The 14,220-nt window shown below is 37.5% G+C and overlaps 1 protein-coding gene across 2 annotated transcripts in view; it reads left to right on the top strand.

The window, feature by feature from the left end:
- Positions 1–14,220, top strand: part of SLC39A12 (solute carrier family 39 member 12) — a 737,778-nt gene that overhangs the window by 567,132 nt on the left and 156,426 nt on the right. For both annotated transcript variants that reach the window (XM_044064628.1, XM_044064627.1), the window contains exon 10: positions 13,088–13,166. In XM_044064628.1, the coding sequence (XP_043920563.1) occupies positions 13,088–13,166 (79 nt within the window). The remainder of the gene's footprint in view (positions 1–13,087; positions 13,167–14,220) is intronic.

Consider the following 14,220-nt stretch of genomic DNA (forward strand, 5'->3'; position numbering starts at 1 on the left):
TGGGGGGACAGAAGCCCTCAGATAATGTAAAGCAATGGGGAGAATAAACAACAGGGATGGTTAGGGGGAATACAATGAATGACTCAACTAACACCTACGGAGGTGTTTCATTTTGGTTCTTGTGTATGCTTCAATGCAATACTCAAGGGGTTACATGGCCAATGTAGCATTCTGCTGCTTGTGATTAGTAGGACAGACTGTGACAGTAGGACAGGCTGTGGAAGGGGTCACTGCGGAGATGTTTCATTTTGCTGATTTTGCATACTCTCATAACGTCAGAAACAGAACTTATGTACTCACCATAATGTTCCATCTGTGTTGTCCATTTTTTTCATTTTTCATCAAATACCTACCCTCCAAAACCCCTGATTTTTTCCTCCTGTATATATATATATATATATATATATATATATATATATATATATATATGTGTGTATGTGTGTGTGTGTGTAAATGAAAGTTCAATTGTCCAAAACCAAATAACCAAATCCACTTTAGCAAAAGTGCTTTTTGCCACTGAAGTCTCATGCCTGTCCTGGGTTCATTAGTAGAGTGGCAGTCCTCACCTTGCTTTTTCTCTTTACATGTACCCATTCAGTAGTATGTTGGCTATACCAAGAATGTGTATATTTACTATGATATCTGCCAACATGGTAGAACAACTGGGTCTGAATGCTGCACACAGGTACAGATATCAGTTTGTTTAGGACTTAGGCTATGAAAATAATGATGTTTTTCATATTTTGGTAAATAACTTTGCAATATGGAATGTGGTAAGTAATATCTAATTTTGAAAACAGTATTGATAGTTGCAACATGGTAAAAGAACTGTGTATGTATGTTGTACACATGTACAGATATCAAAGTTTCTTTTAGACTTAGGTTATGGGAATTATATTTGTTTTCATATTTTGGTAAATAACTTTGAAAGGGAGAATCTGAATGTGCTAAGTAATACCTCAATTTGAAGACAGCATTGATAGTTGCAACATGGTAAAAGAACTGTCCCTGTATGTTGTACACAGGTACAGATATCAAAGTTTGTTTCGGACGTAGGTTATGGAAATTATGATTTTTTTTTCATATTTTAGTAAATAACTTTGCAAGGGAGAATCTGAATGTGCTAAGTAATACCTCATTTTTAAGACAGTATTGCTGGTTCCAACATGATAAAAGAACTGTCCCTGTATGTAGTACACATGTACAGATATCAAAGTTTGTTTTGGACTTAAGTTATGAAAATTATGATTTTTTTCATATTTTGGTAAATAACTTTGCAAGAGAGAATCTCAATGTGCTAAGTAATACCTCATTTTGAAGACATTATTGCTGGTTCCAACATGGTAAAAGAATTGTGCCTGTATGTTGTACACATCTGCAGATATCAAAGTTGGTTTTGCAGTTAGGTTATGAAAAGTATGATTTTTTTTTCATATTTTGGTAAATATCTTTGCAAGGGAGCATGTCAGTGTACCAAGTTATAACTCATTTTGAAGACGGTGTTACTCCTTATGACAATGTAAAAGAACTGTGTATGTGCACTGTACACATATATAGATTTCACAGTTTTTTTAGTCTTGTAGGATTATGAACATTATAAATTTCCAATACTTCTCATTATTATGCCCATATCTTTCCAAGGGAGCATGGTGATGACACAAATGATGCATCATTTTATAGCTGACATTAAGCCGCACAACTTCTACACTGATATGTAGGCTCTGTCTGTTACTGGTAATGAGATATTATGCTTTGTTTATCAATTATGAGAAATATTATATTAATCATATTTCGTGAATATCTCCATAAAGGAGCATCAAACAGTAATAGTTAAGGTATCATTTTAAAGCTGACATTCATACTAACAAATTAAATACAAATTGTATGGGACATTGACCAATATATTGTGCTTAGGTTTTCCAAAAAGGTAAAAAATATGCGCAATTTCAACATTCCTTGCCAAATACTTAATAATGACTTTGATATGCACTATCAACATTTACACTGTTGGCAAGGTCAGTGTCTGCTGAACAACTTTCACATTTACATTTTTAGTCTACCTCTTATAATTAAAGAGTTATGAACATTTCTTTTCTCTATGGTATTACAAATGGATTTTCTGAAAATGAGCTCAGGCTGTACTGTTGTTCCTATGGTGGAATTAAGCAGGCAGAGATGCTCTGGAGTGAACGAGTTAAGACAGATGAAATGAAGGCATCAGAGCAGAAGCCAAAGTAGCTCCAATTGCAGAGAAGGTCAAAGAAAACAGATTACAGTGTTTCAGGCACATGATGTGCAGAAAGGCTGAAAGCCTGGTGTGGAGTATTTTGGACAGATAGGAACAAGGCAAGAGGAAACAAGGGCATCCAGCAAACAAGGTGAATGGATTGTGTGAGAGAGGACCTGCAACAGTTAGGCATGACTGTCAAAGAAGGTAAGAGAATAGCACTGGATTAAGAGAGAGATGGCAACAGTTGACACAACACTGTGACCCCATGTAGAAAATGGAAAAAAAAGTGGTTGATGATTACACTATGTTAACAACCCACTGAAATGTTTTCTTGCATTTCAGCTCAAGCAGGAAGCAAAATCATTTAACACTGCAGAGGTTATTGCTAATATAAAAATGAGTCAGAAACCTGTGTGTTACAGACACATGCAAATAATGCAGTATGCACATGCAAACTACAGTATCACTGTATACAGCACACAGATAACAGAATACATGTTTGTGAAATAAGAACTTCTGCATGCAAACCTGAACATAACTAATGGAAGGCACACTCCCTGAATTAAATGAAATCTGGATGTCTACACACAACCCCACAGAACACACAAGTGAATATAGGATAACTAACACTGACAACAATACCCCATGTACATGAACAGATGTAACTCAAGGAAGGCAGTCACAGTGAGATTAAATTATTCTGCAAACAAGATGAGGATAGAAGGTCCAGTGACAATATGTGGCATATGTCAGCCACAATTCAACACATTCTGCCTTGAAATTAGTCTCAATTTGGCATATTGAGCAAGGATGGTAGAGTAACCATAGAAAAAGAAGGTATAGATAATGTTATTGTAAGGTAAGGAATCTCACAGCTGACATACATGACAAACCAACATACATGAGAGACCATGACACATATGGTTGAGAAATAAGGAAGAGTGATGGATAAATGGATGATGAACAATGGTAATAGGAGGACGGGTCTACAAAATCATAAGGGAAGCAACACAGAAAAAGGGAATAACAGCAAATCACTATGTATATCAACAATAAATGACCAATACAGGCCCATCTAAACATGTGCACTACTGTATCCATGGTACACATTGCATATGTGACCACACTCAGTCACATACTCAGAAGTATATGGACATGATGTACATCACACATGAAATAATGCAGTCAACCAGCCTCAGCCATATTACTGCTGCTGCAGAAAATAATATGTACAAAAGTGCTACAGCATTACTGTAGACAGTGTAAATCTGATTCAATATGTATATAAGGACTACAGCATTACTGCATGCTGCCTATACATAACACACTGTGTGCAGGGTGCTACAGCATCACTGTACACAACACACAAATAACACAGAATGCACATAGATACTACAACATCACTGTATACAAAACAAATAACACAGAATGCACATTGGCACTACAACATCACTGTATACAACACAACTACAGCAGACTCCCTCTTATCCGGCCACTCCTTAACCAGCCTCCTCTTTAACTGGCTATCAAATATCTGCCATAACCCTAGCAAAAGACAACAGAGAAGGATAACACTTCTGCCTCCTCTGGCCTAGATAATGACAGCCATTTGAGTTTTAAACTTCATGTTCATTAGAAAAATGCATACTAACACAAATCCTGTTATTCTAGCTGATTTACAACCTATAAATGCTATTTTGTATGCTTTTTCCTGATTAACCAGCCATTTGTTTATCCAGCCTAAGGTCCGGTTCCAGCAAGACCGGATAAGAGGAAGTCTACTGTAACACAGAACATACATTGGTGCTACAACATCAACTGTATACAACACACAAATAACACAATATACACATAGGTACTGCAACATTACTGTATAAAAAACACAGATAACAAAATACATGCATTTATATTCGAGTATCACTGTATGCAGCACACATATAAGAGAATATGTGCATAGACATTACAGCATCAGTGTACACAGCATACAAATAACACAACAGCACAATATATACATAGATACTAAAACATCACTGTACATACCATGCAAGTAATGAAATATACACATAGGTAGTACAACATTACTGTACTCACTATGCAGTATGCGAGAAATACAGTGCGTACACAAGTGCTCAACATTACTAAACACAGCATGTGAATATCAGAATATGTACACAGATACTACAGCACCACTGTCAACAATATGCAAATTATACAATATATACATAGGTTCTACATCATCACCATAGCACACAAATACAGTATGTGCATAGGCACTACAACATATGTGTACACTGCTCACAAATAAATATATCTATATACATAGATACTACAACATTACAATACTTACACAGGAAACATAGCATGTAAATAGGTATCACAATATTATAGTACATTGCACAGAAATAACACAATATGTATACATCACTGAACACAACACACAAATAACATCATTTGTGCATAAGCACTACAATGTGACTGTATACAGCATGCATATAATGCAGTATGAACATTCAGACTCTTTTCCCTCTTAGCAATTCAGATCTTGTAACTATAACTGTTGCTATAACCAACATTAAGATGTCTCCATCAAAGCCTGATATATCCATTTGTGGCAAAATGAATTTTATGGAATTTACTGATATGTTTTGTTAACTCTATTAAGTTATGTACTAAGGACAACCAAGTGAGTTGACTTTAACTTGAAAATGTAAGCAATTCAGCACTGCAAAGGAATGTATCCAAGAGCTCTATAAATAAGTGCTACAGCACCACTCTGGTGAAGGAATAGACTTAAATTATTGATGAACAAGAACAAAACAGCAGGACAGGAAATCAGTTTATACTTTGTCTGACAAGAGAAACTATACTTCAGCAAAAAAAAATAAAAATACTTGAAAGTCACTATTATCTAAAGTTAAATCTAAGTATGAGGTACACCCAGCATCTGCAAATGACAATATGAAATAATTTTATTAGTATGTTATTATTAGAGTTGTAGCTATATTAACACTGAAATCTTGCTGCATGAGGATTCCATTATTAATGAGTCCTTGATGATGCAAACATTTTCAATTAATTTACTTTTCATTTACCTCCCTCTAGTACTGCAATGTACGACTGTTCCATTGATGTTATGTTAACCAGTTGTAAGAATGGAATCAATACTGAATATTATGAGTATGAAATGTATAGGACAAGATAATTTGTCAGGTAATTTCATGTCACATTAAGTAATATTTAGTAGCTTCACTCAATACTGATTTTTAATACACTCCTGGGTTAAGGTGAGGTCTCACCAGACTGGAAGTCTGCAGATACACTGCTCATATGGGAGGCTGAACAGGTGTGGTTCCTAATTACTGCCCATAAATCTGATCTCCATCTAAGGTAAATATATTGAAGGCATGTTTGATTTAATTAATAACAAAGAAAAACATATAAGCTATACCAACAAACATCCTACCAACATGGTTTCATTAGCGGAAAGGCCGCTTTGATTATTTTAACACATTTTTATGAGACTATTAGTGTATTGTTAAACATGGGCCTGGGTTTAACTGCAGTTTACTTTAGAAATTGCTAAGGTCTTTTTGCAGTCTTTTGCAAGACAAAATTTTTCAGAACTTTTTAACAAAGAAAATAAATCCATGTTGCAAGATGGATACACAGACAGTTATTAGATAGGCAACAGAGGGTCATCCTTTAAGGTCATAGGTTCATATGGAAGCACTAGGCTAACTACCCTTGTGGATCATTTTAAGCCTAGCCAATCTCCCTTTAGGAGAATCAAACCTTGTACCACTTGTCTGTAAGGTAAACACTGTAACCAATATGCCAACCCCAACCCTAGAATGCCAGACTTCAAGGTGGGTCCCATTGATTAGTGGTGTCCCACAGGGTTCTGTCCTGAATACTGTGTTATGCATTATGCAAGGTATTGCACTTTAGACAAAAAATAAAAATCATGGGTGATGTTACAATGAACAACTCTATCACAGAGGCCATGAAGGTAATAAAACTTAAGGACTGTCATAGATTATAAACTATTTTTTGAAGAATGCCTTAAAAGTTTACATTAAAACTTACCATTTAATAGGCTTGCTAATTACAGCTATAGAAAAAGGAATTCCTTGTACCTTAACTGAATGCCTGTATATGTCATACATTAATAGACCAATTACAGAATATAACACTATATATTGTGTATTTTAAAAAAATGAATTAAAGACATTGTAAATATACAGAGGAAATACATGAAAAGGATACCTGCTTGCAGATGCTTGGACTACTATAAAAGTTTGATTTTTCTATGTTTATACAGTGTGGCATACTGACACATAACAGGTAGGTTGTGCTTTGAATACCAAACATTACACCACTGACACTCTGAAGATTGTATTAGGGCTTGAATTACATGAAAACAGTAGACTTCTGAGGGACAGTCATATTATTTACCTTATTCCTATTGTTTGTAAGAAACTACAAAAGGGAGCATATTTTGAGTCCACTTCTTTCATGTAGCTGAAAGAAGCTTCATCTGGGCATTAGGTTATATGAACCATTAAGCTTGTTTAAAGAAAACAAAAGTCACCTTGACCTCAACAACTGAAAAAAAAACGTTCCCCCATTTACTTCAGCACTTCCGGTCTGAAAATAGCAAACCATTTGCTATATCCATAACTCAATATTCATTTCCATACTGGCATTCAAAAATGTTGATATGGAAAATGAATGTCAGTAGTGTACTGTACTCTGCACCCTAACATCTTGGAATTAGAGTGAATACACACTTCACCCCAGCCTAGCTGCAGCATATGTAGCCATTCTACATAGCTATGAGGAAGGGGATAACCTTCCAGCTGGTGTCTCAGTGCTGTTAGGGGAGCAGTACAGCAGGATGCACGCAGGCAGACTGCAAGCATGTTCATTTGTGACAGGTGTAAGTATGCTGTGTCAGAGGGGGTATGTGCCTCTAAAGCCTATAGGCTGCATACCAGAGTGTTGGTCATCTGGCACAGTACAGACGCTACCACACTTCCAGTGCAGTAAGTGTTCCCTTTTTGAAGTTCAGACACACAAGCTGAGTAGCACATATCAAATGTTTCCTGTGAATGCAGTCTCTGTCAAGGAATCAGATCATCCAGTGATTCCCTGGCATCAAGTCTTGAGGCCCTTTTTCTCCTTCAGTTCACTATCTGTGCCTATGGCTCTGTTAATAATAATGTACACATGCAATAGTTAACCAAGGACAAATACCACATCCTTCATACATGTGACATTATAAACTTAAAGCTGTAGCTAAGGTGGAGCAAAGCTTGCAGCTGCCTGGACACAAGCTTTTAGGGTGTGCAAAGAGTACCATAGAAGAGGTGCCTATCACTCCTGGCCAGTCAATGGCACTGAGTGTGAGTGCATGTATGTGCCAACAATAAGCTGCTGTTTACCTATGCCAATGATTGTCCAACAAACCACACAGTGGCTTGGTGCATATATTATGCAGGAAGTGAGCCTTAGATATGTACTGAAAACAGGAACTAACTCAAGCTGAACATGTGGCCTGTGCACTCATATCCACAGTAAGGCCTTAGCTATTGAAAATATAGGACAATCAATTAAGACTATAAAATGGTTGTTATAACTTGAAAGTACAGCACCCAGCCTGTTTACCTATAGCTAATAGACCTTAAGTAATGTTATAAACTCATTTATACAACACTCCCAGAGATCCCTGCCTATGTAGCCATAGCACATTATAGTTTAGCATAAGACATAACAGATTATGTAAATACAGCATGACATACTGAAACTTTATATAAGTCAAAATGCAGTTCCAGTACTTTGCAAATTAAGTGCATATGTTATGTCATAATTAATGATACAGTCATGCACAGGTAGCACTGATACAAACCATTACTATCCATATACCTGCAACACAGCTAAGAACAAGCTTGTACATCACAGCACAGAAGCCAAACACTGGCACATTTATTAAACATGGTTACCTAGTACATGTCATATGTTATGAAAGCAGGAAACAAAGGTGTACATGCTGCACAAAATAAATGCCTATTTGGACACTTACTAAACCCAGGTGGTTAGTCCTCAGCAAACTGCTGTACAGGTGCTATGTGTTGACCAGTTACCTCCTGCTGAGATTGTCAATTTAGTGTCAAACATGCACCTACAGATCTCTTGATCCCTGTCCACCAGGGGAAGATGAAGGCCAGATTCTCCCTAGCATCTGTACAATGAAAGGAATCCCTCCATGATCCAAACATCTCATCATCACAGAGGTGACATTTAGAGAGAGCACAATGAATATCTCCCATTCATGCCACAACAGACACTGTGAGCTGCCCATGCATTGGCACACACTTATCATTTTGACAGGTCCATAACATCTTCTACTTTGCTGATGAAGCTGCCCCACCTGAGCAGCAATGACAAACCAAAGCAGTATAAAGCAACAGTGCTTTTAGGTTTGCTGCAAATCCATGTACTGTCAAACATGAGAAGGCTGTTTAAGTGGCTTTACATTACACAACCATTGTCCACAGCCCCTACCTACTTCCACCACAGTGTAAAACACTGCTGATAATATGTGCACAACTCAAGACCACTATCCCATACCTGGATAATGCAGTTCTACAGCATTTTAACATAAATAAGCCTCTGTCATATTGTATGGTGTAATTATATTATGTCTTAGATAACTTTTTATGTATGATAATCATAGGATTATAGGAGATTACTAGACTATCGACCTGGAAGTCATTTTAAGCCTAGCCATTTCAACCCAATGTAATGTCATCCAAATACTAGTCAATACCCAAGATTGCATTTAGTGATGACTGCCCATGTTCAAGGGGGTTGTGGGCACTATCCCCAGTAAGAATTTATGGTGACCCATCCACTTATCCAGGTTCCTCTCGAAGAGTGTCATAGGGTGCTCTGTTTAACATGAATTGGTAGCCTCTTCCAAAGATGTGGCAGTCACTGTGAGATACATCTGTCCTTTCAGTTTGTCCTAGTTAAGTCACAGGCCATATTCTAGTCCCTGGAATACGTAGGTCTAGACCCATTTAATTTACAAATATGCAGTAATTTCATTAGTTTTGTGTCTTGGGTTGCTCTGTAGGCCAAGCATAAGTCTACCCTAAGATGTCTATACGATACGGAGTATAGTGAAAGGGATTTTAGTCAGCCCACGTAAGGCACATGCTGGAGGACCTTGGTCTTCTTTGCTGGAAACCTCTGAGGGCTCTCTAATTGCTGCAGATGCTTAGTACGCTACATACCGAATGGAGCATTATACTCAATCATGGGCTGGAAAAGAGCTGAGTATAGAGGGGTTATAACTGCTTTTGCTCTGGAGGCGATTTACTAATCAAGTGAGTTACATGAAAAGCTTTCCTTACAATGGTAGACATGTGGTGGTCAAAGTTAAGGTCGCGGTCAACCTGTGATCCCAGGTCACTTACCACTTCATGGGTACTTGGGGTATTCTTATTGATTTGATAGTGTGAAGGGATATTTTTTGTGCTGAAGGGAATTATGATGCATTTCTTTGCATTCAGTTTGAGACTCTGACTAATACACCAGTCACTGGTCTGTGTGATACCATCCTGGAGTATACTGACATCATTCGGGGGATTTAATGATTGCACCTAGTTTGCAGTTGTCTGCAAACTTAGTGAGCCACAGCCCTTTAGTTTTGACCTGAACTTTCTGAGAAGTATATACCAAACAGTAGGTGGGCCAGCACTGACCCCTGTGGGTAACAGGTCTGCTAGTTGATTTGGAGTCACCCAGTTTGATAGTGTATGTCCTGTTTGTGAGCCAGTTGACAACCCATTTTGTAATGAAGGGATTTACATTCAGTTTGCTAAGTTTATTGGGAATGCCTAAATGTGGGATTGTGTTGAAAGCCTTTGCCAAGTTGAGGTATGCTGTGTGCACAGATTTGCCCTCATCAATGGCCTTGGTCACAGATTCAAAGAAATCCAGCAGATTTAACAGACAGTTTCTGCCATTCATGAAGTTGAATTGGGTAGGGTCCACGGTTTGGAGGTCACCTAGGAGCTCTTGAAAGATTTGACAGGTTGTCTTATTTGCCTGTTAAAGCTGAGGATGGTGCTTTTCCATTGTTGCATATGGGTGATCCCATATTGTTTACAGACTCTGCAGAAGCTGTACTATGCCAGGGTAATTTTGCTGCATCTGAAAGTGCTGTGCTCATGCAAATATTATTGCAGTATGCCACATATTTATGCACTGGTGGTAGACAGCATGTGAAGAGCCAGCCTTGACATCAACAAATGTACATGCATACAAGGTCATGTAGATGGTCAAGGAAAGGCACCACTTTCGATATCTCTACATGATCGTTTGATGTTCTATCCTATTTGTGTGTTGCTCCCTGTACATATGATGACTATAATAACTGATGTCCTGTCATGCATGATTTATCTAAAGAGAGATGTTGTTTGATGTCAGAGATGCACAGGTAAATATGCCCAGGTTGTTACTGACACAAGGGTAGTATCAGTGTGGCCACTATATTTGTCTGTGTGTCTAATGCACTTTCTTATGTGTGTCCTGACCCCTGTTCATTTAATAATTGCAGTGCTGGATGTCCCAAGAAATATATTTTATATTGACAGAAGTATTGTCGGTTGTGACCAGATTGTGGAACATGCACATTACTAGGAAAGCAGTGTGCAAAATGTTAATAAAATAATCATTTTGCATAACCTATGATGCATCTGACATGTTAGAGGGTTTTTTGCTAGTATTATGCAAAGTTGTTCAAGCAGATTCAGGGTCAATTGAGGGTTCAACTTGGGAGACAGAAATTTCTTAGTAGATCCCACCTCATTAAGGTGACACAAGCAGAGGCAGAGACAGCTCAGCTGATAAGAGAGAGATTACAATAGATTAATTAGAAAGTTCAATGCATAGGATGACAAAAAAATAAAACATCAGGGTCTTATGAAATTCCCTTGGAGATATTTACTGGTATCAGGGATATAATTGACCCTTTTTATTTTTAAAACTATCTCATGGAATATTAGGAGGAGATCCAGTTCCTCCTATTGAATTCATGGCAAGTGTAACTAAGGCCTTATTCAACACAGTATTCAGAATTCACAAAATGCACTGAATTGTATGTAATTATTAGGAGCAAGGACTGCTGTGCTGAATAGGATTAGCTATGTTAAAGGAGTTACTATAGGAGGCCTTCTGATAGGTTTGATATGGTTATGCATCTATAAGTTGAGGGGAAAAAGCTACTGTTTCATAGCTGTAAGAAATATGTATACTATAAAATGAAAACAGTGCTCACATATTGTAAAAAGAACCTTCATGTTAAATTGCTGTGGTATTATTTGGAACAACAAAGTCATTCAATTTGTACAATTTGATACCTGTATACTTATGAGTGGAACAGCATTGACTTGCTTGTTACCAGGGCTTTCAAGCTTGTTAATGTTAGTTCTCAGCTCACAGCTACTCTCCATTTTGTCGCTAATTTTATTAGTTCAGTTGTATTTTCAACTCTCTGATAACACTGCCAGGAGCTGCTGTGCTGAGGAATGGTGGTCAGTGCTATATGCATGGACTGGCAACACTACATAAGTACTGTTGGTTAAGTTACATGACTACTATACAGCATACTTCAGTAAGTAGAAACAGCAGTTGCTTGTTAAGGCATACTCTACAGTCTGCAGCTGCCTTTCTCACTACCTCTGTGTGCCAATGGCATGAATGGCTGTATTTCATTAAAAAGTGCAATTGTTATGCAGGGCAGTGATGCTTTGGTCTGTACAATAATATGGCAATGAGGGTATCTGGTGCTGGACTGAGCTCCAATTGGCAGGAGTTCACCAGATTCACAGCAAGGCTGCAAAACAGAGTAGTGTGTGGAAGCAGACTTGACTGCATTTCAGGATGCTCTGTTGCTGGTAGAGATTTTCCTGCCATGCATTAAATTGAATTAAATTATGCAAGCAAATATTAACTAATGGATACAGACATATATTGACATAAAGTAGTAAATGCACAATGAGATTAGCATGTTCTGAGATAACTTGACTGATAACATTACCTGCATCTATGTCTTTATTAAGAAAATAGGTAAAAAGTAGGTTGCTTATGTGAGAGCAGGGAAGGAGGAAGATTGGGTAGGCTACTTTAAGGTATGCTTGGAGAAGAGGAAGCATCTGCAGTCATACTTGACAGTTGAGGATTATAGTATAGCATGTGTGAGCCAATGTAAGGATGCTCTTGTGAGGGCACTAGGTAATACCCAAGCTCTTGAGACACTGACACTTAGCAGATTCTAGTAGGCATTTCTTAAAAGTCTGCAAAGTTGCCATATATAAACATTTTTGGCAAAACTAAGCTGCATTCCAAAGTTTCTGTGAAGTACAACTACACTTTAGAACATTGTTAAAAGAAACAAGTTTCAGGAAATTGAAAACATAAAATTCAGAACTGATTTAAAAAAATCACTTCGAGGTAAAAAAAATTGATGGCACAGTCATTTTAGTGAACAAAACTAGGGTAATACTAGCTATTTATCTACATCAGAGATGATTAATTGTCATTTGTACTGTTGCATGGAATCATTAACACAATCACTAATTTCCCATTTTTATATGGAGGAGCTGTGTGACTCTGTAACACTGAGTTGTATTGGTATTGAAGTAAACTGTGTGGTGGACACTGGCACATGTATAGCAAAGATAATACCTGCTTTACCTGACAATGACCAATTAAATAATTTCATTTTGTTGTCAATCCATGGATGAGAATGCGCATACACATACACATTGTTTTTATATATAAATTCAGGAAATACCAGAAGATTCAGAAGTCATAGAAATATCATCAAATGTCACACCACCAGAAAAGAATGCTACTGAAACTCAAAGTAAGTATGAATTAAGCAACAGCTGGTGCAAATGGCAAAATGCAGTTCAAAAACTGAACACAATAATTCTTTTTGTTTACAGCAATCGACTTTCATATACACATTAAAGGATGTACTCCTTATTTGATGTGAGTCAGTTTTGCAACAGATGTTAAATTAGAATTTGAAGAATGAATATGAAAATTTAGTAGTTTGAAGACAAACCTTTAAAAATTTAAATATTATTATAAAACCTGCTGGACTGATGTTTCTTTTGATATATGGCTAGATTCATGAACACCTACACTAAGTGTACAGCATTCTGAGTGAATAGACAACACAAACATAACTCCCACCTTTTTCCTTCTAATTTTAGTTTTCCTACTGATTTTCTTATAGCCTTAATTATCGTGGGCATTCATAAGAGTTACCACAATGTGTAGACTATGTGTACACTTAGTGTTATGTTTCTGAGTAAATAGGACAGCACAAAAATGTGGTAGAGATGTTCTTGAATACAGAATATGAATATTTAGTGTAGCATTCACGAAGCCTAGCTATAGTCTTTTCTGCTGATATTGCTGTTGCCTAATTTCCAATGAAACTGCAGAGAGAAAAAGTCCTACTTGCAGCCCAAATGACCTGGATAGGAGTAGCAGCCATGCTATGGGAGGAGCACACTCATGAGGGGTGATAATAAGTGCTTAGGACTGCCTCACCTATACTGTGAGGAAGGGAACTGGCAAGCAGCCAGAGCATGAGAATCCTCTAGTGGGTAGGACCTTGGAAGTATGACTCTGTCATCGCAGGGAAACAGGACTATGCAATCAGCAAAGAATTGTCTGCAGTCGAATGAGACCTTTGATGGTAGGAGGAGTCATTCTGGGCTAGGCATAATGAACATAGAACAATGCTTGTTGCTGTTCAAGGGGATATTTGTAGGTCTATCATAAAAATATCATGTTGCTGCCAAGGATGATGTTAGACTGAGATTACCTGACCACTCTCTCAGCAATATGAGATGTGAACCTCTGCTTTTGGGGGTACCACTGATCCTGGGGAAACCTGAACTTGT

This window comes from Protopterus annectens, chromosome 3.part0 (assembly GCF_019279795.1).
Source record: "Protopterus annectens isolate FY-2018-M chromosome 3.part0, PAN1.0, whole genome shotgun sequence".
In the NCBI taxonomy this organism is placed as follows: domain Eukaryota; kingdom Metazoa; phylum Chordata; order Ceratodontiformes; family Protopteridae; genus Protopterus; species Protopterus annectens.